Source organism: Dryobates pubescens, chromosome 2 (genome assembly GCF_014839835.1).
Source record: "Dryobates pubescens isolate bDryPub1 chromosome 2, bDryPub1.pri, whole genome shotgun sequence".
NCBI classification, from domain to species: domain Eukaryota; kingdom Metazoa; phylum Chordata; class Aves; order Piciformes; family Picidae; genus Dryobates; species Dryobates pubescens.
Window position 1 is genome coordinate 15,325,664 of NC_071613.1, and position 22,715 is coordinate 15,348,378.

The window sequence follows — 22,715 nt, forward strand, 5'->3', positions numbered from 1 at the left end:
ATGCAGAGCACCTGTGGGGCTTTTGGTGGTTATGTTTTTTGGTTGTTTTGGTTCTTTTTCTTTTTTTTTACAAGATTCTATTTTTTTTAACTTTATTGTACGGTTACCTTTCAGGATTAATTTTAATAAATTAATGCTGGTACCAGTAGAGCAGAGCTGGGGCTGTGCTCTGTGTCCTGCCTCAGCCCAGGGCCCAGCACACCTGGCACACCAACAGTGTGGGCAGGAGGCGCTTGCCTGTGCCCAGAAACCAGTGCTGTGACCTGGCAGCCTCTCAGCCAGGGGCCAGCTGATGCCTCCCAGCAGGCCTCAAACTGGGCCGGGGTGGAGCTTGGCTCATTTATTGAAGCCAAACCCCACCAGTGCTCGGGAACAGACAGGCTGGAGGGCTCAGCCTGTGTCCTCCTAGCCCAGCCAGGTCCTCCTCTACCTGAAAGTGGAAAAAGTCTCTCTCCTTTCAGCACAGGCCAGGCTTGCTGCTGTCTTGATCTCTACAGTCTGGAAGGCAGGTTGAGGCTGGAGCTGGGAGGCTGGGGGGGTTGTAGGCTCTGCAGAGATGTACTCCAAGACGTGAGGCCTCTCCTCCTGGCGCCGGATGTAGCCCTGCTTCAGCAGGTGCAGGATACAGGACAGCACATCCACACTGTGGCAGCAGAAGCTCAGGAACTGCAGCCCCGGCCCCAGCTCCCCCTTCTGACAGGCAGCGGTCACCTGCGGCAGCCAAGGAGCCCCACGCTGCGGCGCGCTGCGGCGCTCGGCAGCCCCTCTCTGCCCCCCGAGCCCTCCATACCCTGAACACCAGGTTGTCGATGTGGAGCTGCTTCTCCACCTTGAGGATGCGAGTGATGAGGCAGCAGAGGACGTTCCTCTTCCTTTCCAGGACGCTGGGATCAGCCCCCTCTGACCTCAGGTACCTCTGCTGGGGCAGCAGCCTCAGGTGGGGGCCAGAGGCATGGGCCAGGGCCTCTGGGTTCAGCCGCAGCACACCTGGAGCTAGCACCCAGCCCGGGCTCAGCCAAGCCCTCAGCCGGGCCCTGAAGGAGCCCCAGGCCTCCTGCGGCTCCTGGACCCAAGCCTGGGCCTCCCAAGAGCTGCCCCCACAGGTGGCAGCCCCGGCCCTGCCCCAACACGTGGCCCTGGGCAGCAGCCACACACACAGCCCTGGCCCCGCTGCCCAGCTGCTGCACCCCAGCCCGCCCAACACCCCCCCCACAGCCCCACAGGTGGCCTCAGCTCTCCCCACACACACCTGCACGCTGACCACCCCTGGGGCCAGACCCAGCCCAGCCCCTGGCCTCCCCTGCAAGCTCCAGCCCCGGCTCAGGGCTCAGCCCAGCACCTCCCCAGAGCTGCCCCAGCCCCACGCTCACCTCCTGGCGTGCAGCTGCCCACCAGGATGCCCTCGCTGCGGGTCAGCGGTGCCAGGGCATGGTGCAGCAGGTCAGCAGGGAGCCCCGTGGCCTGCAGCAGGCTCTCCACAGCCACCTCCTGCCAGGAGCAGCGCAGGAGGGCAATGGCCGGCCGGGGCCCAGGGGCCGGGGCCCCAGGTGCCGCCCAGGAGGGACCCCCGGCCCCGCTGCACGCCGGCTGCCTCCCTCCCCCCGCCCTGGCCCCAGCCCCCACCTGGGCACCGTTGAAGCACAGCAGGATGTACATCTGCAGCGTGGACACCCGGAGCAGGCAGGCTCCGAACCGCACTTCGGCGTGGCCCAGCCACGTCCACTGCAGCCGCCGGGGCTTGGTGCACTCCCAGCCCAGCCAGGCCTGGCCTGCCAGAGACAGCCTGGGTGCCGGGGCCGCGGCAGCCTCGCCGGGCACCCCCCGGCACCCCGGCACCCCGGCCCGGCCGCCGGGAGGGCCTGGCCCACGACACTCACTGCGCCTGCAGAAGGAGGCAAACTGCTCCAGGGGGGAGCTCAGCGCCGCCGAGAAGAACCTCCCTGGGTCGTCCATGTAGCAGAGGGGGGACACGGGCCAGCAGCGCGGCGACAGAGTCAGCACCTTCACCTCTGGCACAGCTGCCGGCGAGGCCGGCCCCGGGCCCTGGGCACACGGAGACCGGGGGGCTCAGGACGGGCCCCGGGGCCGCTGCCGGGCGGCCCAGCGGCCCCCGGCTCCCCCCCCAGCAGGCTCACCTCCTCCGGGCCCGAGGCCAGCTCCAGCAGCTGCCTGTCCTGCTCCTGCAGCTGGAAGAGGCGAAACTGCTGATGCAGCTCCTCCGACTGGGCCAAGTTGCTCAGCATCTGCTGGGGGAAGCGGCTGGGGAAGCACAGCCCAAGCTGCTCCACGATGGCTGCTTCCAGCCACGAGGGCTCTTGTGCCAGGAGTCGGTCCCCCAGGTAGTGCCTGCCACAGCCACCGGCGCCGGGTCAGGGGCTGCCTGGGCCCCCAGCCCCTCGCCAGCACGCAGACGGCCCCGGCTCCGGCCCGGCCCCGTGGGCCCGGCAGCGCCCAGCCCCCCTCCCTGGCACCGGCGGGGACCCTGCCCCTGCAGCCTGGCACTGCCCGCGGGCCCTGGCAGCCTTTCCCTCCACACACCGGCACCGGGAGAGGCCCAGCAGGAGCACCGCCGCCACGCTCGGGCTCTGCCACAGCCTCGGCGACACCCTGCCAGGCCCCCCCGCCAGGCCCCCCTGCCAGGGCCCCCGGGCACGGCCACAGCGCCCCTCACCGGTAGAAGTGCTCAAAGGTGTGGGCGAGCTCCAGGCCGCTGACAGCCACGAAGGGCTCCAGGATCTGCTGCAGTGGCCCCACGCTGCCGGCAGCCCCGCACAGCTCCTGGACTTGCCCATCCAGGTAGCAGGCAAACTGCTCACTGACCTGCAGGGGGACAGGGCCGGCTGCAGCGGGGCCGGCTGCAGCGGGGCCGGCTGCGGCGGGGCGGCCACCAACAGGGCTGCAGGCACAGCCCCGAGGGAAGCAGCTGGAAGCCCCGAGGGAAGCGGGCACCAGCCCACGGCAGAAGTGCAGCAGGGCCACGCTGTGCCAAGCGATGTGCCCGCAGCCGGGCGCTGCCCAGGGCCGCCAACGGGGCAGGGTTCTGCGGGGGGAGCCTGGAGATCCACCCAGGCCCTTGGCCAGGGCACCCTCTGCAGCCTGCACCCGGGCCAGTGAGGCCAGGGCCCCGGGGCCACGCTCCCCCAACTCACGTGCAGGGCAGCACGGAAGGGCAGCTGCACCAAAGCCCCTGCAAAGCCCTGGCCCAGGGCCAGCAGGAAGGAGCCCTGCTGCCCAAAGAGCTCCTCCGTGGCACGGCGCAGGCGCTGGTACAGCTGGCAGTAGCGCTCCACCAGGTCTGGCGCCTGCCCTGCCAGCTCCAGGAACCGCTGCACCTGCAGGACACAGCACGGCAGGGCTCGGCTCCGGGGCAGGACCTGCCTCTGGCCCCTCCACGGCCCCGGCCTCACCCTGCCAAAGCCCAGGGCCCGGGGCCGAGCGGAGGCCCCACTGCTGCCGGGGCAAGCGGGCAGGAGCGGAGCCCCAAGGGCTGGACGGGGCCTGGGCAGAAGCACAGCAGCTGCCCAGCAGGAATGAAGGAGCCCAACACAGCTCCTGTGCCCTGGCCTGCAGCACCGACCTGGCTGTAGCACCAGCCTGATGCTGCAGCACTGCCAGGGTGCTGAGGGCAGCAGGGCTGTCCCCACACCCCTCTGGGCCCCACAGAGGCTAAGTACAGCCCCATGGCCTCCCCACCCTCCCAGGGCACTGCCAGGCCACGCTCCCCACTCCCAACTGAGCCCACCCAGCGCAGGGTCTTACACACACCCCCTCCAGCCCCCCAAGCTCTACCTGCTGCTGCACCACGCCCTGCCAGCACTGGGAGATGCCCCACAGGCTGCCTGACCTCTTCACTGCCGCCTTGGCAGCCACCTCCTTGTCCTTTCCTTCCTTCCCACCTGACAAGAGACAACCCTGGGCTCAGCAGGGCTCTCTGGGGAGCCCCCACGCGCTGACCAGCAGCAGCCTCTTCCTGGGGGGCAGAGGGATGCCAGAGGGGCTTGGCCACTGGGGGGGAACGGCCAGGAGCCCTCCCCGCAGGGCTCAGGAGCCTCCTGTGCCACAAGGCCATCCCCAGAGCTTCCCAGCAGATGCCCACAGCTGCAGCCTGGCACTCTGGAGCCCTGCCCTGCAAGGCCCAGGGGGAAGCAGCTCCTCACTCACCAGCTGCTCCTCACTCACCAGCTGCTTTGGCCTGCTCCGGCTCTGGGCAGTCTGGGTCCACGTGCACCAGGAGCTGGGTCAGGCGCCGCACGCGGGGCCCGAAGGTGGCACCGCGGCTGGGGGCACCGCGGCTGGGGGCACCGCCGCTGGGGGCACCGCCGCTGGGGGCACCGCCGCTGGGGGCACCGCCGCTGGGGGCAGGCTGGGGCCACTCCTGGCTCTCCAGGTACTCGCTCAGCAGCCAGGCCAGGGGGCTGCTGCCATTGGGCTCTGCAAGGCCAAAGAGACTCTGAGCAGGGAGTCTCTGCCCAGGGCACGGCGCAGCCGGGCACGGGAGAGAGCAGGGTACCTGGGCTGGTGATGCTCTGCACCAAGGGGGTCACCAGGGCCTCCCAGCACGTCCTGCCCAAGGCCTGGGCCACCTCAGCGTCAGGAAGGAAGCGCTCAGCAAAGCCCTGCTCGTGCTGCAGCGCTCGGTTCAGCCTGCAAGGGCCAGCGGGCAGCCCACAGTGCCACAGGGCATCTGCTGCCCGCCAGGGAGACCGCCCCAGGAGGGCAGAGCCTGGCAGCCCTCCCTGCCCTGCCCCCCGCCAGGTACCAGGGCTCTGCAGCCCCACTCGTGCCCAGCAGCCTGTGGCCGCGAGACTCCCTGGACCCAACTGACCTCTGCCCGGTCAGGATGTGCCAGCTGCCCTGGGGCACCTCTGCTGGCTTAGCTGTGCCCACGTGCCCAGCCCAACCCCGGGGGACTCCGAGGCGGCCCCGGCCCCCTGCCGCTCGCGGTCACCAGGGCGGTGCAAGAGCCCTCCCTGCCCGGGTGGGACACGGCCGCTCCTCTCCTGAGCCTGCGCCCCCCTGCCAGGCTGCCAGCGCCCCCCTGCCAGGCTGCCAGCGCCCCCCTGCCAGGCTGCCAGTGCCCCCCTGCCAGGCTGCCAGCGCCGTGCCCCCAGGCCCCGGCACACAGAGCGGGCGACGGGCACCGCCCGCAGACAACTCACTTGCCGGAGAGCTGCAGCAGCCGGCCCCGGTCCCGGCTGATCTCCTGGCACCAGGCACGAGCCAGCGCGCTGCAGCAGAGGAACGTCCGGCGGCACAGCTGCTCCCTGAAGACGGGCCAGAGGGTGGGCTTGGGCCCCAGCACCTCGATGCCACGCACGCGAGTGTCAATGCCACCCTAGGGGACAGCGCCGCCCTCAGCTCCCGGGGCACGGCCCCGGCACCCCGGGCGCCGGCTCCCTGCCCGGCCTCCGCTCCCTACCTGCTGGCACCGCTTCACCTGCACCTGGATGACAGGCCAGAACTGGGTCATGTTCTGCAGCAGGGTCACTCTGCTGGCCGAGGGCAGGACGGTCACCTGCGGGCACAGAGCCCTCAGCCCCCGGCCGGCGCCAGCCACCCGCACGGTGCCCAGGCCTGCCACGGCCTCCTGAAACCTCTGTGCCCCCCAGCAGCCCCCACACAGCCACAGGGCACCCCCAGCACCCCATGCCTCCTGCCAGCAGGCTCTGCGGCACCTCCAGCACCCCATGCCTCCTGCCAGCAGGCTCTGCAGCACCTCCAGCACCCCATGCCTCCTGCCAGCAGGCTCAGTGGCACCGCCAGCACCCCATGCCTCCTGCCAGCAGGCTCTGCGGCACCTCCAGCACCCCATGCCTCCTGCCAGCAGGCTCAGTGGCACCTCCAGCACCCCATGCCTCCTGCCAGCAGGCTCTGCAGCACCTCCAGCACCCCATGCCTCCTGCCAGCAGGCTCTGCAGCACCTCCAGCACCCCATGCCTCCTGCCAGCAGGCTCAGTGGCACCTCCAGCACCCCATGCCTCCTGCCAGCAGGCTCAGTGGCACCTCCAGCACCCCATGCCTCCTGCCAGCAGGCTCTGCGGCACCTCCAGCACCCCATGCCTCCTGCCAGCAGGCTCAGTGGCACCTCCAGCACCCCATGCCTCCTGCCAGCAGGCTCAGTGGCACCTCCAGCACCCCATGCCTCCTGCCAGCAGGCTCAGTGGCACCTCCAGCACCCCATGCCTCCTGCCAGCAGGCTCAGTGGCACCCCCAGCACCCCATGCCTCCTGCCAGCAGGCTCAGTGACACCTCCAGCACCCCATGCCTCCTGCCAGCAGGCTCAGTGACACCTCCAGCACCCCATGCCTCCTGCCAGCAGGCTCAGTGACACCTCCAGCACCCCATGCCTCCTGCCAGCAGGCTCCTGTAGCACAGCTGCTGCCATCCTCCCCTCCCTGGGGGGCACCTCCCAGGGCCCCACACCACGGCCAGGCCTTCACAGACACACCAGGGCTCCTCCCACTGCTCCCCCAGGCCCCAGGGGCACAGGGCCCCCCGAGACTCACCGAGTTGAGCTCGGTTCTGATGGTGGCAGGGCTGTCTCCCCCCAGCACCACCACTCGAGCGGGCATGTAGCTGGAGTCCTCGCTGGCCACCAGCATGCTCATCTCCCTGCAGCACGGCACACAGGCTGCTGCCCGCAGCCCCCCGGGCCGGAGACCGCCGGGGCGGGGCTCCCGCAGCTCCCCGCAGCCCTCTCCTTCCCACGCAGCCCTCCCAGACCCCCGGCCCGGCCCCACCTGATCACCACCCCCCGCTGCATGTGGACGGTGATGAAGTGGCTGCCGGCGCTGCCGTTGGACTCCCAGTAGGTCTTGGGGTTCCTGTCCGTCAGCTTGCCGGCGCGGTGAGGGTTGGAGGAGACCTCCACCTTCTCCCAGCACTTCTCCTCCTTCACCTCCACGCTGGAGCCTGCGGGCAGAGCGCGGGAGGCCTCCAGCCGCCGCCACGGCGCCCGGCGGCCGCAGGGCTCCGGCCCCGCTCCCTGCGCTCACCTCGGCACAGGCGGCGCAGAAAGACGTCGAGGAAGGGGATGCCGAGGGGCTGCCGGCTCCGGCGGTGCTCCTCAATCTGCCCCAGCACCAGCTGCGGGGGGGGAGAGGCTCTCGCCCGGGGCTCGGCCTCCTCCTCCCCTCCCCGCCGCAGGCGAGGCGCAGAGGCTGCCCCTGGGCGGCCCCGAGCCCCGCAGCCTCCCCAGGCTCACCTGCATGCAGCCGCTCAGGATGCCGGCGGTCAGCCGCCGGCACAGCGCGGCCTGCCGCTCGCAGGCGGCCAGCAGGGCCAGCAGGGCCGGCGCCAGCGCCGGCACCGAGCCGTGCTTGGCCAGGGCTTGGCTCAGGGCCGGCTGGGTGCCCACGCCGCACATCACCACCGCGCAGTCCTTGCTGGCGCTGGCCAGGCCGTGCAGGAAGCCAACCGCCTCCTGCAGCACCTGGCGAGCAAGCAGCCCTCAGCAGCCGCCCAGGGAGCCGCGGCTGCCTCCCCTCTGCCCCGACTCCGTGCCGGTGCCCGCACCGGCCGCTGGCACCGGGACAGCTGCTCCCTGCCTCTCCCCTGCCCTGCCCACAGCGAGGCCAGGCTGCCGCGGGCAGGGACCCGGGCACCGGCACCGGGCCTGGCCGACGTGTGGCACAGCCAAGCAAAGCCACCGCCGCCTCGGGGCCGTCCTGAGCCCCCTCACCTCCTGGTCACTGCTGTGGGCACTCAGGGAGGACAAACAGGGCTCCACACACTCGTGCCACGGCAGCGCGTCCTCCTGGTAACCGGCCAGCAGCTTCTTCAGGATCCTGAGTCACAGAGGGGCCCGCTCAGGAGGGGGCACGCAGGGCACGGCGCCAGAGCCAGCCCTGCCGCCCTCTCCCACCCGAACGCCTGGCACCCCACACACCAACGGCAGCCAAGGCTCCCCGGGCACCCCCAGCACCCAGGCAGGGGCTGCTCCAGCCCCACAGGACGCCCCAGGCAGCACCCACACAAGTGCCGCTGAGGTGCACCTGCCCTGCTGAGAACAGCCCCAGCGGCACCCCAGACGCACACCACCTGCCCCCAGCACCCCCCCAGCTCTCACCCCCACGCCGCGGAGGAGCCAGACCCTCCTCAGCCCCCTCTGGACCCACCTGAGGACACTCAGGCTCACAGCCTTCTCTGCTCCCAGCAGCTCAAGGCTGCGCAGCAGCAGCCTGAAGCTTCTGCGGTCCTGCAGCAGCGGCGACTCCTGGCCGGAGGGGAGGGCGGCGCTCAGCTGCCGCTCCAGGGCCACCACCACCTCCTTCGACAGGACGCCGGCCCCCGGGTCCCCCAGCAGCATCCGCACGTCCCCCAGCTCCAGCGGGGCCTCTCTGCCTGCCGCGACAAGGACACGTGGGCCCAGCCCAGGCGCCGGCTCCGCGGCTGCCGGCAGGGCGCTCTGCCCTTGCAGGCGAGGCAGAGGCCGCCGCGCCCCCGCGGGGGTGGCACGGGGGGGGGACACGCTACCTGCCCTGCCCAGGGGCAGCCGGTGCTCCGCCAGGCTGTTGACCACGCTGAGGGCCAGCGCTGCCTGGGGGCAGTCGCTGCTCTGCCCCTGCTCCCAGCAGCTCTGCAGCACCCTGGGGAGGTCGCAGCTCACCAGCTGCTCCGCCAGGCCCCGGTGCTTCTCCAGCAGCATCTTCACCACCGCCAAGCCGTTGCGCACCCCCGAGGAGCCCCTGCGGGGACAGCCGTGGGGCCGCCGGCCTCACCCGAGCACGGAGCCCCCCCGCGCCCTCTCTCGCCCGCCCCCCGGCCTCACCCGGCCCCTACCCTGGCACCCTCTGCATGGTGCTGATGGCAGCAGGGATGGCGCTCAGCAGGCTGGCCGAGCTCTCGCCGCAGGCGGAGCCGATGCTGGCAAAGACCTCCCGCATCACCTGGGCGTCGGCGTGGCTCAGGGCAGAGGCCTTCCCGCCAGCCGCTCCGGGGCTCACAGCCTCGGCTCCCACCAGCACCTTCAGGGCCTGCGAGGGCACGAGCCGTCAGCAGGGCGGCAGCGCCGGCAGGGAGGGCAGCGGGCAGCTCCCCGGCCCGGGCCAGCCCGCCCCGCGCTCGGCTCAGCCGCCCCTGCGCCGCGCTCACCGCCAGGCCCGCCTGCTGCACCAGGGCGGAGGAGCCGTGCCGCCGCATGCAGGCCAGCACGGCTCGCACGCCGCCCTCCGTGGCAAACGCCACCCTCCAGTCGTGCCCGGCCAGCAGCAGGGCCAGCAGCCGCAGCGTCGCCACCGCCGGGGCCTTCTCCGCCGCCTCGCCGCTCAGCAGCTCCACCGCCGCCTTCACCAGCCGCTCCCTGCACGCCAAAGGACGCCTCGGCACCGCCCCGAGCGCTGCCCCCGGCACGGCGGCACCTCGGCCCCCGCCAGACGCCCCCTCCTCGCCCGGCACGCGGCCTGCCCGGCACGGAGGGACTCCAGAGCCACCTCTCCCCCTCCCCACCCTGCAGGGACACGCAGGCCTTCACACGGCCACCTCCCACGCTCCCACAGCCGGCCCTGCAGCCACAGCCCTGCCCAGCCGGCAGGAGGGCTGCGCAGCCCCCCGCGCCTCACCCCACACTCCTGCTCTCCGGCCCATCCTGGACTTGGCCCGCTTGCTGCTCAGGCTCCTCCTCCAGAAACTTCAGGATGTGCTTGAGCCCAGCCAAGCACAGCCCCATCTCCGGCCTGCTGCTCTCCAGCACCTCCACCATGGCTGCCACCTGGGCCAGCGCGGCCCTGGCACTCGCCCCGCTGCAGCTGCCCAGCGCTGCTGGGAGGGAGGCAAAGGCACTCAGGGAGGCAGCGACACCTCCGGCAACTCCCGGGCTGCCAGGCACCCGCAGACCCTGCCCAGGCAGCCTCGGGGCACCTGGCCTCCTGTGCCCTGCCCAGGGTCTTCCTCCGCTCAGCTGGCACAGCCACCTCTGCCACCCTGGGGGCACCATCCAGCACCCAGCAGGTGATTACCTCTGCTCTGCTCCTCGGTCACCTCTGGCAAGAGCAGCCCTTCCCTCTCCAGGAGCTCGCTGAACAGCTGGGCATCCCCCTTGGTTGCTGCAGCAGGGGCTCGCGGCGGCGCCGTGCCTGCAGAAAGGTTCTCCTTTGCTGCACAGAGGCTCTCTGCTGCCTGGGCCGCCCTGGCTTCAGGCACAAGGCTCCCAGAGCCACCACCTTCCCAGGACATCGAGGTGCCCCCCGCGCCGGCCTGCTCAGCCCCACTGCCGAGGAAGTATTTGCTGTAGACGTGGGAGCTACGCAGGTCACACCGAGTGCTGCCCTGGCACCGCTTCTCCACTTCCTGCAGCACCTTCTGGGCCAGCTCTGCAGGCACTGACAGCTGCAGCAGAGCTTCTTCATCCACCTCCAACAGCTGGACACAGGAGGTCAAGTTAACCCTCACGACTCACCACATAACCCTTGCCACAGCCACTGCCAGAACAAACACAAAGCCTGCACCGCCACAGGCCCCCAGGGCCATTCCCCGGAGCCACCCTCCCCTCCCCGTCCCCAGGCCAACTACCACCGGCCCAGACCTCCCACCTGCACTCCCCACCCACCACAGCCAGCACAATCCCCCCACCGTCTTGCCTCACCTGCCCAAACCTTGTGGGACTCCCTCACTCACTCTTCCAGGGACAGCTCTCCTCGACCCTTAGCTGTGCCCAGCTCCCCAGGCCTTCCCCACCCCTCTCTCCCCCTCCCGTTTCAGTCCTGCTTCTGCCCCATCCAGGCTGTCCCTGCACAGCTCACGCTGGCCAGCAGCTCCTTCCTCCAGGCCCAGGCCCTCACACCTGCTCTCCCTGCTGCTGCTGGATGAGGCAGATGATCTCTTTCTGCTCCTCTGCTTCCAGCTTCTTCACAAAGAAGAGCAGCTCCCACCACTCCGCACGGCTCAGCGCCTCGGCAGCCTTGCTGGGCTGCTCCCTCAGGTAAGGCAGGGAGTGCAGCCCCCCAGAGGGCTTGCAGAACAACGGCCGGGCAGCTGCAGGGGAGCAGAGCAAGGAAGGGCACTGCCAGCTCTGCCCTTTCCCCACCCTCTGCTGCACTCCCCACCTTCCCCAGGGAGACGGCTCCTGCAGACCAGCTGGGCACAACAGGTGCCCTCTGCCCCACAGCCTGCTGTGGGGACAGCAGCTGACAGCAGGGCGCCAAGAAAGGGGAACATGCTGGCAGGAGACCCCAGAAGCCGCAGAGATGGGGACAACCATCCTCACTTGGACCCCTCTGGGCGCTCAGAACCGGCACCTTCATGGGCACCTTCAGCTCGCTGCTCCCCAGCAGTTCCCCCTGTGCCTGGGGCACCCAAACACCCAGTGCCAGCGGCACCCACGGGGCCAGGCTGCAGCTGCAGAGGGGCTGAGGGGAAAGCCGTCGTGCCCAGCTGCCAGGCTGCTCACCTGCTGCAGTGCCAGGCTGCAGCTGCAGAGGGGCTGAGGGGAAAGCCATCATGCCCAGCTGCCAGGCTGCTCACCTGCTGCAGTGCCAGGCTGCAGCTGCAGAGGGGCTGAGGGGAAAGCCGTCGTGCCCAGCTGCCAGGCTGCTCACCTGCTGCAGTGCCAGGCTGCAGCTGCAGAGGGGCCGGGGGGCAGTCGGCAGGCCCAGCTGCCAGGCTGCTCACCTGCTGCAGTGCCAGGCTGCAGCTGCAGAGGGGCTGAGGGGAAAGCCATCATGCCCAGCTGCCAGGCTGCTCACCTGCTGCAGTGCCAGGCTGCAGCTGCAGAGGGGCTGAGGGGAAAGCCATTATGCCCAGCTGCCAGGCTGCTCACCTGCTGCAGTGCCAGGCTGCAGCTGCAGAGGGGCTGAGGGGAAAGCCGTCATGCCCAGCTGCCAGGCTGCTCACCTGCTGCAGTGCCAGGCTGCAGCTGCAGAGGGGCCGGGGGGCAGTCGGCAGGCCCAGCTGCCAGGCTGCTCACCTGCTGCAGTGCCAGGCTGCAGCTGCAGAGGGGCCGGGGGGCAGTCGGCAGGCCCAGCTGCCAGGCTGCTCACCTGCTGCAGTGCCAGGCTGCAGCTGCAGAGGGGCCGGGGGGCAGTCGGCAGGCCCAGCTGCCAGGCTGCTCACCTGCTGCTGCCCTGCGGCCGCACGTCACAGCGGACAGCTTCTCCGGCCCCTCCGGCCCCTCCTGCTCCGCAGGGCCGACGATCTCCAGCATGTGCCGGTGCACCCAGGAGGTACGGCCCAGGCCGTGCCAGTACACCTGAGGAGAGAGCCCAGCGGCGGCGCTCAGCCCGCGCCGGGGCCGGCCCCGCGGCTCCCGCGCGGCCGAGCCCCCGGGCAGCCCCCGCCCCCCCGCGCTCGCCACCTGCACGTGCGGCGCGCTCTCGCCGCTCTGACGCAACTGGCCCTCGTCGCCCGCGCGCAGCTGCTCCAAGTCCTGCAGCAGGCGCACCCGCGCGCCGCGCGCCAGCCTCGCGCGCACGTGCTCGGCGCAGCCGCCGCGGCCCGGGAAGGCCGAGCGCGGCCGCGGGGCGCCGGGCACGCGCGGCGGGGCGCCGGCGGCCGCCGGAGCGGCGCCGCGGGACGCGGCCCCGCGCTGGAAAATGGAGCGCGCGCCGGGGGGCTCCAGCGGCTCCCGCCGGGCCGGGGGCTCCGCCGGCCGGCCCTCGTCCCAGCCCATCACGTGCGCCAGCTCCAGCAGCAGGTTGCCCATGGCCGTGCTGAACTCGAACTCCCGCTTCGCTCGGCTGCTCTCCGCCGGCACCGCGCCCGGCACGGCGCAGTCCCGCTGCTCCCCGCCCTGCTCCGTGTCGCTGCCGAGCTTCTCCAACAGAGAGGTGACGCGCAGGTAGCGCTTCACCAGGACAAACAGCAGCTTGCCAGGGATCTGCAACCAGCGGGGCTGTCGGGTTCTGGCCTGCAGGGCCACTCCAGCCCTCAGCTCTGCCCCAGACCCCAGCACACCCACAGACGGGCTCCCGACATAGCTACAGAGCAGCAGGCAGCAGGGCTGTCGGGTTCTGGCCTGCAGGGCCACTCCAGCCCTCAGCTCTGCCCCAGACCCCAGCACACCCACAGACGGGCTCCCGACATAGCTACAGAGCAGCAGGCAGCAGGGCTGTCGGGTTCTGGCCTGCAGGGCCACTCCAGCCCTCAGCTCTGCCCCAGACCCCAGCACACCCACAGACGGGCTCCCGCCATAGCTACAGAGCAGCAGGCAGCAGCAGAGACCTCTCAGCCCACCCTCAGCTCCCTCACAGACAAGGTTCTCCATGCACCTCTCCACCTCCCCTCAGCCTCAAGCCAAGCCCAGCATCCTCTGCCAGCTCTGCCAACATGCACTCCTGCTCACTGCTGACGACCCTCCTGCCCCAAACAAGGGCACCAGCTTAGCCCCCAACTCTCCTGACTCCTAGAAGCCATAGGCTGGCAGGGCTGGCTGATACCTGGGGAAGGTGAATCCCCTCAAAGGACATGCAGTGCTCCTCAGAGGAGGTGGTCTCAGCAAACAGCTCCAGCAAGGTGTACCGACTCTCAAAGTCCATGTGCTGCTCAATGCCATCCTGCTGGCTCAGGGAGAGCAGGACATAGGCCCAGCTCCCTGCAACAGAAACTCTTCAGGTCCCACAAAGACAGCCCTCACACCACCCTCCCTGTCTGAGAGAGACCTGCAGGCAAGGAGCAGCTCTGCTGCTCAGTGTCACCCAGAACCATCAATCTGCACTGGCACCGTTTTGCTCCACTGCAGTTTTCCCCTCCTGAAGCTGTAAGATTCCCCTAAAGCAGCAACCCTGGAGAACTGACTCCAGAACAGGGTTCCAGGGAACCAAAAAGTGGAGTTTGCACCTGAACCAGACCCACATCTGCCCAAATGGAGAGCCACATGGACCTGGGCCCGAGGACAGGCACAGCCAGATGTCCTGTGGAACACTCCACCCTTAGCAACCTTGTGGCTGCCCGGGGCAGTGTCCTGAGAGATGCCTCTGGGATGGGTGCTCAGCTGTGCTACTGCTTGATCCTGCAAACAGGAAACTGACAGCTGCACCTCTCAGTCTGAGGGACCTCAGATCCCCAGGCTGGGGCCCTGCTGGAGGGGACACTCACCCCTAATGGCCCTTAACACTCCTAAACAGTTGCATCCCGGGCCAGGAACCCATCAGGGCAAAATGCTCCCAAGGCCTACAGCACCCCAGGCGATTACGACCCAGAAGCCACCTGGAAGCTCCAGGCTGACTCTTCCCCTGGAGGTCAACAAGCCTCCAGCCAGCCTGCTTCCTGGGCACCCCACCCCTACAGCAGGACTGGCCCCCAGCCGCCCAGCAGCACTTCCTCAGCGGCGCCGAGCGGCAGCAGCTCCCACCTGCGTCGTGCGAAGCCAGGGCCCTCAGCATCTTGCCGGCGCTGTGGCGGATCTCCTGCTCCTGGTGGCACAGCATCTTCAGCAGCAGCTCCAGGGCTCCTGCCTCCCTGAAGGCGTCTGCCAGCGAGCCGATGCCGGCGTAGGCGCTCAGCACGTGGACGGTGTTGAGGACGGAGGCCTCGGGGGCCCCGGCCTCGGCCATCTGCCGGCCGGCTCTCCGCACCAGGCTCCTGACATCAGCCTTCATCTCCTGCAGCCACTCCTCGTCCGGGGGCACGTCTGCGGCCGAGGGGCCGGCCGCCTCCTCCTCTTTCACCCACGGCCCTGCCGGCTTCTTCTTGCCCAGCAAGGCCGGGCAGCTGGCACAGACCTCTTCTGCAGACATCCACAGCGAGATCTTCTCTGGCTTGCTCTCTGCGGAGGAGCTGCTGCCTCCTTCCGCTGCTCTCTGCTCCGAGCTGACCACGCTCCACTGGACCAGGTACTCGGGCTGCCCGTCGTGGCCCCGCCGCTGCCGCAGCAGCTCCTGCGGGCAGGCCTGCAGTCTGGGGCCCAGCTGCACAAGCAGGTTGCCATTGTGCCTCTCGTTCACCATGACAGGAGATGTGCCTGCAGAGACACAGGGGAAGCAGGAGCTGGGGAGAGGTGGATGAGGCACAGGCTTTGCTATGACTAGGAATCTACTATCCTGTGGGTCACAGGGCTTGTAACATGGCAGTGTAACAAATCAAATATGCTGCTGTATTGTCTGTACTAAAGGCCAGTGCTGTTAAGCCTCTGACACAGCAAAACTACTAAGGTGCAGGTATGAGGTGTAGCTCACTTCCTACTTAGAAAACATCATACATGTAGCAATGAGAACAGAGCAGGACACGGTGATCCTGTTAAATGGGCTGCAGTCATGGCAGGAACACAGACAGCAGTGCCCAAGAAAGGCAGATTTTCCCAGGAAGCTCAGCTGTAGAATCTGGCAGTACACTGATAGAGCTTCCCAAGCCAGATAGTGTGCATGCTGGCCCCGAGCACGTCTATGCTGGAGGGCTCTGCTGCACATCACCCAGCTGGGACTGGAAACATTCCAGGAACAGGTCTCCTGTGCCCCGACCACCCTGATTCCTGGAACAGGCATTCTAAAGGCAGGTGGAGCGGCACCACAGTTACTGGGGAGCAGGCCTGTGCAGACATGTCCCCATGGGAGGAGGAATAAAGCGCCTTCTATGCATGGATCAAGCCAAAGCTCCAAGAGGACCTAGAACAGCCCGTATCTGCCCGGTCTTGCCTGGCTGCCATAGCCCCTTCCCAACGTCGCAGGCGAGCCGGGCTCCCTCACCTCGGGGCTCCGGTACCGAGGCCTCCTGCAGGGCTCCCCAAAAAGGAAAGTCCCGGGGCCACCCCAGGCTCGAGGCGCTCGCCAGGTCAGTTCAGGCCAGGCCAGTCCCATGCCCAGCTCGCTGCTCTTCACCACGGCGCCACACCGTGCCCGGCCGCGTGAGCTCCAGCGCCGCTTGTGCGTCACTTCCGTGCCAGTGGTGCGCGCGTCTGGTCCAGACGGGAGCCGCGCGGGGCCAACCTTCGCCCGCCCTCCCGCGGCACGTCCCCAGCCGGCTGCCCCGGGTCAGCCGCTGAAAGGGGCATCGGGGCAGCGTGGAGCGGGGGCAGCTGGGCACTGGGGTACAGATCGAGCTATACGTGGCACGGATGTGCCGTAGGACGTAGCACTTGGTGGGCAGTGCACTAGAGCAGAGCGGGACGGGGAGGGGAGCAGGCAGCAGCAGGTCGGCAGCATTAGTGGGAGCTCGGGAGCAGCAAGGGCATTACCGGGGCTGGGATGTGCCAGGCTCTGTGCTTCCCAAATGCACAACAGGTCACCCTCATCGGCAGCCACCTTCCTGCCTTCACTGCTCTAACAGAGGATGCTGGAAGAACCCAGCTGTCCCACAGTCAGGCTTGGCACCGTTGGGCAGAGCTCTGTCTGCCCCCAACCACCTCAAGTTCAAGCCCAGGCAGACCATGGGCCCCCACTCGCCTCTCCTGGTTGCCTAACTTCTACCAGGAGCTGAACACAGTCAACTGTGTTGCATGGGACAAGCAGTACCTGAGAACCCATGCAGAAAAGATACCAGTAACACAACAGCAGTGGCATGGAGAACCCTTTATTAGTTCCTGGCATCACTCTTGTGCTGCAATCCGTGGCAGGTTGACGTAGCTCTTCATGGGTGGCAGAGGTTTGATCTTGCGCCCAGCCCAGCCACCTTTACGATGCCACAAGCCTGTGTGTGGCCGCTTGCCCAGCCAGCGGTTCCGCCCTGCCTTCCCGATCACCCGCTTGTTGTGGTCAACATTGGACACACGACCCACCGTGGCCACACAGGTCTCCAGCACCTAGGGGATAGGTAAGAGCTGCTGGCCTCCCTGAGTACACCCAGCTGTATGCCCAGGTGGTCAGTTCAGGGACAGCATGGCTCCTCTACCTGCATATGCCTCTTGGATGGCAGCTGCACAATGGCTGTCCCGTTCACTTTCCTCAGCAGCACCCCACAAGTCCCTGCAGCAGGCAAGAGGAAAGGAGACAGCCACCTCAAGCAGTAGTACAAAGTACCTCATCCTCTGGTAAGCACAGTCCCCATACTAGGAACTCTCCGAGGACCCTGCCATTGCCCGTCAGACAGTGCTTCTTCCCAAAGAAAAGTCCTCAAGGCATCACTAGTAAGTGATGGAGGCAGAGCTGCCACCGCCTCTGCCTTTCTGTAGGGATGTTTTGCACCCTAACAAGGGGACAAGGGAGAACAGCAACTCCATGTTGTACCCAGAGCATGCCCCACTGCCCTCCTCTCTACCTGTGCCAAGCCCAACCCAGCTACAAAGAGTGGGTCCCCTGCCCAGAGACACACCAGCTGCCCGGATGTACTGCGCTCCCTTCCCAGGGTGGCTTTCCAGATTGCAGATCAGGGTGCCAACAGGGAGGGCACCCAGTGGGTAGGCATCCCCTTCGTTGGCTGACACTGGAAGACAGAAGCTGATGAGTTAGGCAAGGTGCAGCCAGTAAGGCCCTGGCAGTGTTGGCACAGCTGCCCTGGCCGTGCTGGCAACATCTGCCCCTGGCCCTGTGGTGCACCTGCCATCCTGCCAATGTGAGAGGAGTTCTTGATGATGTCCCCTGGCTGCATGTTCTCCGTGGCAATGATCCAGCGCTTCCGATTGCCCCCGGCCACTAGAGCGATGTCAGCCGACCTGCAGGGGGAACCCACGGTGGGTGGGTGGCTCAAAAAGAGATCCAACCTCCAGGGGCTGAGGCTGACCCCGTACCCTGCACTCGCCTGCAAGGGTCGTATCGGACGTTGATGACCTTCTCGCTGAAGGGCTCTGGCGGGGCCCCCTTCTCGTAACGCAGCCGCTGGAAGTCAATCATGCGGTACCTCCGCTTGTGCCCCCCGCCGATGCCCCGCACACGGATGCGGCCTGCGGTACAAAGGGACAGCTGCAGGCGGGTCTGTCCCCGCCACACCGGCCCCGGGGCTCTGTCCGCCGCCGGCCACCCGTCCGCCCACCTGTGTGGTCGCGACCGCCCGTCTTCTTCATGCCTATGGGCCGCACCGTGTACTTGACCCGGCACTTCCACATGGGGTCGGTGGTGCAGCGCGGCGCCGAGACGTTCAGCCCGCGGCGGGCAGCCGCCAGCGCCGCTCCGGCCACGCAGGGCAGGGGAGCAGGTGCGGGGACACGGGGCAGAGCGGGGAGCCGGGCGGAGAGGAGGAGCGACCCGAAGGCACGGCACAGAGAGGCCGCCATGGCTGCGGCCACGGCGCCAGCGGCGGGGCGGAGACTCCGGCGGAAGCGGCGGCGGGGCCGCGCCGGCCAGGGCGACCATGTTGGGTGCAAGGGGGCTGCGCCGCTGAGGGGAGGGCGGTGCCGGGCTGGGTCCTCGCCCCGCCCCCCCTGCCCTCGCACCGCGACAGGGGCTGGGACAGCGACCGCGGTTGCGTCGCGGTGGCCGTCGAGACCTCGCCTCGAGCAGCTTGGGCGGACGCGGCTTGCCGGTAGGGTTTCGGGGTCCGGTTCTCTGCCGGTCTCCTTGCCCTTGTTGAAGGGTCCTGTCGGGTAACCGGCCGGCCGGCCTCCCGCCGCCGCAGCGGAGGCCCGTAGGGAGGAGGGTGGCCGCCCTCTCCGGTGGGGGTGCGGGCAGAGCCGCACGGCCGCGGGGGACACGGCCTCGGCTCGGCGGATGGCGAGGGATGCGGAGGCCCCGGCGGGCGGGGGCGGGGTGGCCTCCCGGAGGCGGTGGGAGAGGAGCGGGGCCCCCGCGGTGGAGCCCCCCGCGCCCTGGTGGCCGGGGGGAGCGGGTGGCGGTGCCCGCCCTAGGCACGCCGTGCCCGGAGCCGGCGGTCTGCAGTAGCGCTGCGGGCGAGGTCGGCGATAAGGGCGGCGGTACTGCGGACTTTGGAGCCGGCGGGGTGTTGCCCTTCGGCCTGCTGGACCCAGCCCCCAGAGCGAGCCGCTTAGCTCTGCGGTCACCGCCGGCTCCCCGAGGTGCTGTGCTCTCGGCCTCCCTGCGGACAGGGCCAGCTGTGCCTCGCTGCCTGTGCCAGGGGCGGCAGGCAAAGGCCCGTGTGGGTGACAAGGATGAGCCAGCCTGAAGTCCCAGTCATGGCTGTGTCCCGGGTGCTGTGGGCACAGACTGGGGGATTCGGTGCTCTATAATTAGGCTGTGTCTTCCCTGCCAGGAATGGCTTTCAGCCTAAGCTAAATAATATGCGTTTGCCCTCCTGCTGGACAGCTCGTGCGATTTGTTTTGTGTTTATTTTTATTTAACCGTGTTGTAGCTGTGTGTATCCCTGTAGCCAGCCAGGTTCACCCTCCAGAACGAGGGAAGGGAGAGGAGCAAGATGCTTTAGGGGAGAAGAGTGTGGTGTGAGACGAGGCAGGAGAGAGCCTGTGCGTCAACATGTCTGGGGATCCCTCCTGGGACCCTTACTCCTTGGGGGAAACCCGGGACAAGAATCCCACTGAAGCACTGTCTTGGGTGGGTGTAGGTGGGTTGGGGATGGCATGCCTGCAGAGGCTCAGAAAACACTGAAGAGAGCTCTGAAGGTTGCATGGTACTGTGGGTGAGGTGGCTGCAGCAAGCTACGTTAGATGCTGCGGCGTTTGTCCTCTCTCTGTGTAAAGCATCTAGAGGTCGAATGAAAGCTTCCAGGCAGTGCCTGGTCCAGCTCTGTACTGTGCAGTGCTGACACAGTAGGACTCACAGCGATCTTTTCCTGTACCTGGGCATTTCTGTGGGCACAGCCGTAGTGATTGCGCAGCTTGAAGGTTCTCTGCAGCTGCACCTGCTTGGCTTTAGGGGGGTGGGCTGGGGTCAGCAGTGGGGATGTGGGTGACACCAAGCAGAACCTTTCACCACAAGAAGGACAAACACTTCCCTCCCTGGGAGCGTTTAAGGCTGGGTTGGACACGGCAGTCTGGTCTAGTGGAAGGTGTCCCTGCCTGTGGCAGTGGGGGTGGAACAAGGTGGTCTTTAAGGACACTTTCCAACCCAAACCATTCTATGGATCTATAAGATTGAGTGTAGGGTGGAGCAAGATCTAGATGGATATATGGCCCGGGTGACTGGCCAGATGGCTGAGCAGGAACAACCCGAAGTGGGGCAGGGTGCCTTGGGCAGTGTGTGGGGACAGCATGGGGGCCCTGCCCTGCTCCTTGCTGCTCCCGTCGGGCCTCAGGGAGGGAGCCCTGGCTTTCGCGTTCGTGGCACTTGCTGCATTCCCTGGAGAGCTTCTGACCGTTCTGTCTCTGGAGTCTGGCTGCACCTCCTCCCCTGCCCCCGATGCGGTGTGGTTTGGCTGCCTGGTGCTTGAGCTTGTGCTGGAAGCGGAGGGCAGAGCGGGAGCCCTGCGTGGCTGGGGCGTCCGGGAGTGCCAGCGCTGGACAAGCCGCTGCAGGCAGCCAGGTACTGCTGCTCCTCTGCAGTGCAGGGTGGGGGAGGATTCCCATCTGCTGACTGAGACGGGCAGGGTGCCCAGCTGTCCTGGAACAAAAGACCGTTTTGAAGCGCAGTTTCGGGCAGTGCTGAGGAAAACTTTTCTCCTTGTGAAGCTCACAGTTAGCCAGGTGGGCACAGGATTTCTCTGTGGGGCTACTGCGGAGGGATGAAGGGAGATTCTCTGGGTTGTTTGTCCCAAGGGTGTGCAGCGGGCGTGCCTCCTGCTGCCAGACAAAGCCGGAGACATGGTGATGGAGGCAGCTCCTAGCATACAGCAGGGGCTCTCAAAACTTCCAGAGCATTGTTTCCTTCCAAGCCTCCCTCTCGTTAATAAACTGCTTCCTGAGCCGCTCCAAAGCAGCGATGTACCCCCACACACCGTACCAAAGGTTGGGGGGGCCGGGGGGAGCGGTTGCTGGTAAGCTTCTGAGGGGGAGAGGATGCGGCTGGGAGGAGCTGTCTGAAGAAGGGCTGGGGGATGGTGTTGCAGCAGAATGCTCTGGCTAGGCAGCCGGGAGAGATCTGCACAATGGTGGGAGGCAGCAGCACAGTTAGCAGCAACCGCGGGCTTTCTCGTGTCTCCTCCTGTAGCTGCCGTCTGACACTCTCTTGTGGCTCCATGCTTAGGGTCTCCTCTAAAGCCCTTGGTTCCCTGTCTCCTGCGGCAGCTCGGGGACATGGAAAGCAGCCGCCCTGCTCCTGCGGGAGGGGAAGGAGGGTACTGCTCAGCAGGCATCTGGTCAGAGAACTGGCTGGCTCAGACAGAGGGTAAATAAACATGGCAGAGCTCTGCTGCAATTGGTAGAAGGAGCAGGAAGCGCATGCTCCTTCATCTGCTGCTTTGGAGGAGTACCCAGGTAGGAAGAGCATTAACCCTAAAACCCAAAATGGCTCTCAGGGCACAAAGGAAGCGTGGCCAGGTTTGGGCCTTGGCAGAGGTGCTGGAGGAAGGCTGGATTTGTGAGGAAAGAGCCAAAAAGCTCCTCAAAGAACTCCAGCTGATCCAGGGAGACAGAGGTAAGCCTGATCCTTTGCTTAGTGTGCAGGTAGAGCTTTGTCTCTGGATCTGTTGGCAGCCTTGTTATGGTTTACCAGACACATTTGCTCCTGGGAATGATAGCTAAGTCTTGCAGCCTGCAGTCAGCTGGTCCCTGCAGCTGCCCCAGGTACACTGTGAAGGAAATGTGGGCACTTCAGAGCCCTTCAGGGTACACAGAGTTGGCTTCAGGGGATTTGCTGGTCCCAGCTGTGTCCTAGGCATCTCCTGTGCTCCTGGGGCGTATCCAGTGCTTTGCCCTCACATTAGACAGAGGCACTGGCTCCTGGGAATTATTCTGCCTGCTTTGATACTACTTCATACTTTCAAGGCAAGGTAATGGCTCTCACTTTGTCCTTTACAGAGCAAGACTCCCAATCAGATTCTGAAGGCAGGAAGAGATGCTCATCCTGGCTTTGTTCCAGCTGCTTAGCTCTTCTCTCTGCTAGCCTGGAAACAAGTTTTAATTATGTGCCACTGTAGTCACAGGCACAGCAGGTGTAGAATGGATTTGGTGAGCTGCTGCAGACAGGAGAGAGATGTTAAACCCAAGGTCTTATCAGCTGATCTGGAGGTGCCAGCACAAGCTGTCTGGTGAATGAGGGTGGTGAAGACTGTTCTTCTGGCTCCATGAACTGCAACAAGGAGCAGAGTGGCCCTCTGCTGAGGGCACACCCTGGTGATGGCTTGGCTTGGGTGGTTTTGGTTGGGGTTTTTTTAGCTGGGTTTTTAAATCCTTGCTGTCTCCAGTGTCTCTCTTCTTTTACAGCTAATGAATGAAAGAAATAGGACCTTGATCTAGTGTGAGGTGTCCCTGCCCATGGCTGGGGGTTGGAACTGGATGATCCTTGAGGCCCCTTCCAGCCCTGACAATTCTGTGATTCTGGCTTTTAAAATTTTGTTACAGATTTCAAGCAGAAGAGTAGAAAAATAATAAATAAATCACTCTTGGGTGTGAAAGGGAAAAAACCAAACCCACAGGTCTTGAAAGGAATGAGTGGTCTGATACAGAGCCAACCAGACCATCCCATCTGTCCTCCTCAGAGTACAAATGCTTATTGGAATTGGGTCGTGCTTTGGTGCCCCTGGAGCTAAGTGTTTTGGTCAATCACAGGCTTTTGGCTTGTGATTTCCAGGTGTGGGCTGCAAAGCAGGAGGGGAACGGGAAGCTCCCAGCTCCTTTCTGTAGTGATTGGAACCTGAGTCGCTGGGGCCAAGCCCCTGTAAACCTGGCTTGCTCTAGGTTCCAGGAAGCTTATGCTAGGGTGCCTTTTCTGCTAGAGATGGCCCATGGTGGGGAGCTGAAGCCTCTGAGAGTTTGGTGCTGAAGGGAGCCTCCCATCTCCTTGTGGGAGAGGCCTCCCACTTGAGCTGCAATTCTGGTTCCTTAGTCCTAGTTAAAAGCCCTTGGGGCT

The 22,715-nt window shown here is 66.5% G+C and overlaps 3 protein-coding genes across 4 annotated transcripts in view; 1 reads left to right on the top strand and 2 right to left on the bottom strand.

Annotated features, from left to right (window-relative positions):
* Positions 1 to 356: 356 nt before the first annotated feature.
* Positions 357 to 15,772, bottom strand: LOC104300936 (cullin-9). The gene is given in 30 exon segments (XM_054170809.1): positions 357 to 711; positions 791 to 993; positions 1,371 to 1,488; positions 1,624 to 1,769; positions 1,878 to 2,051; positions 2,054 to 2,346; positions 2,672 to 2,820; positions 3,150 to 3,332; positions 3,790 to 3,896; positions 4,180 to 4,431; positions 4,511 to 4,644; positions 5,160 to 5,335; positions 5,420 to 5,515; positions 6,507 to 6,612; positions 6,741 to 6,912; positions 6,996 to 7,086; positions 7,205 to 7,432; positions 7,682 to 7,787; positions 8,118 to 8,343; positions 8,476 to 8,687; positions 8,782 to 8,975; positions 9,094 to 9,301; positions 9,561 to 9,756; positions 9,957 to 10,350; positions 10,781 to 10,971; positions 12,049 to 12,184; positions 12,290 to 12,811; positions 13,371 to 13,525; positions 14,285 to 14,893; positions 15,615 to 15,772. Coding segments are annotated over 29 exon segments (6,048 nt in total). The 5' UTR covers positions 14,880 to 14,893; positions 15,615 to 15,772; the 3' UTR covers positions 357 to 426.
* A 633-nt stretch (positions 15,773 to 16,405) lies between these two features.
* On the bottom strand, positions 16,406 to 18,085 carry MRPL2 (mitochondrial ribosomal protein L2). Its single transcript, XM_054170866.1, has 6 exons — positions 17,833 to 18,085; positions 17,602 to 17,743; positions 17,400 to 17,515; positions 17,176 to 17,286; positions 16,756 to 16,829; positions 16,406 to 16,666 (listed from the first exon to the last, which is right to left on the bottom strand). The coding sequence occupies exons 1-6, from the start codon at positions 18,071 to 18,073 to the stop codon at positions 16,454 to 16,456; spliced, it is 897 nt and encodes a 298-aa protein (XP_054026841.1). The 5' UTR covers positions 18,074 to 18,085; the 3' UTR covers positions 16,406 to 16,453.
* Positions 16,890 to 22,715, top strand: part of KLC4 (kinesin light chain 4) — a 30,791-nt gene continuing 24,965 nt past the window's right edge. Inside the window, exon 1 of one of the 2 annotated variants that reach the window (XM_054170841.1) lies at positions 16,890 to 16,894. The gene's annotated coding sequence lies outside the window, so the exon portion shown is untranslated. Of the gene's footprint in view, positions 16,895 to 20,211; positions 20,232 to 22,715 lie in introns of those variants that run through there. The other variant, XM_054170832.1, reaches the window with a different exon arrangement.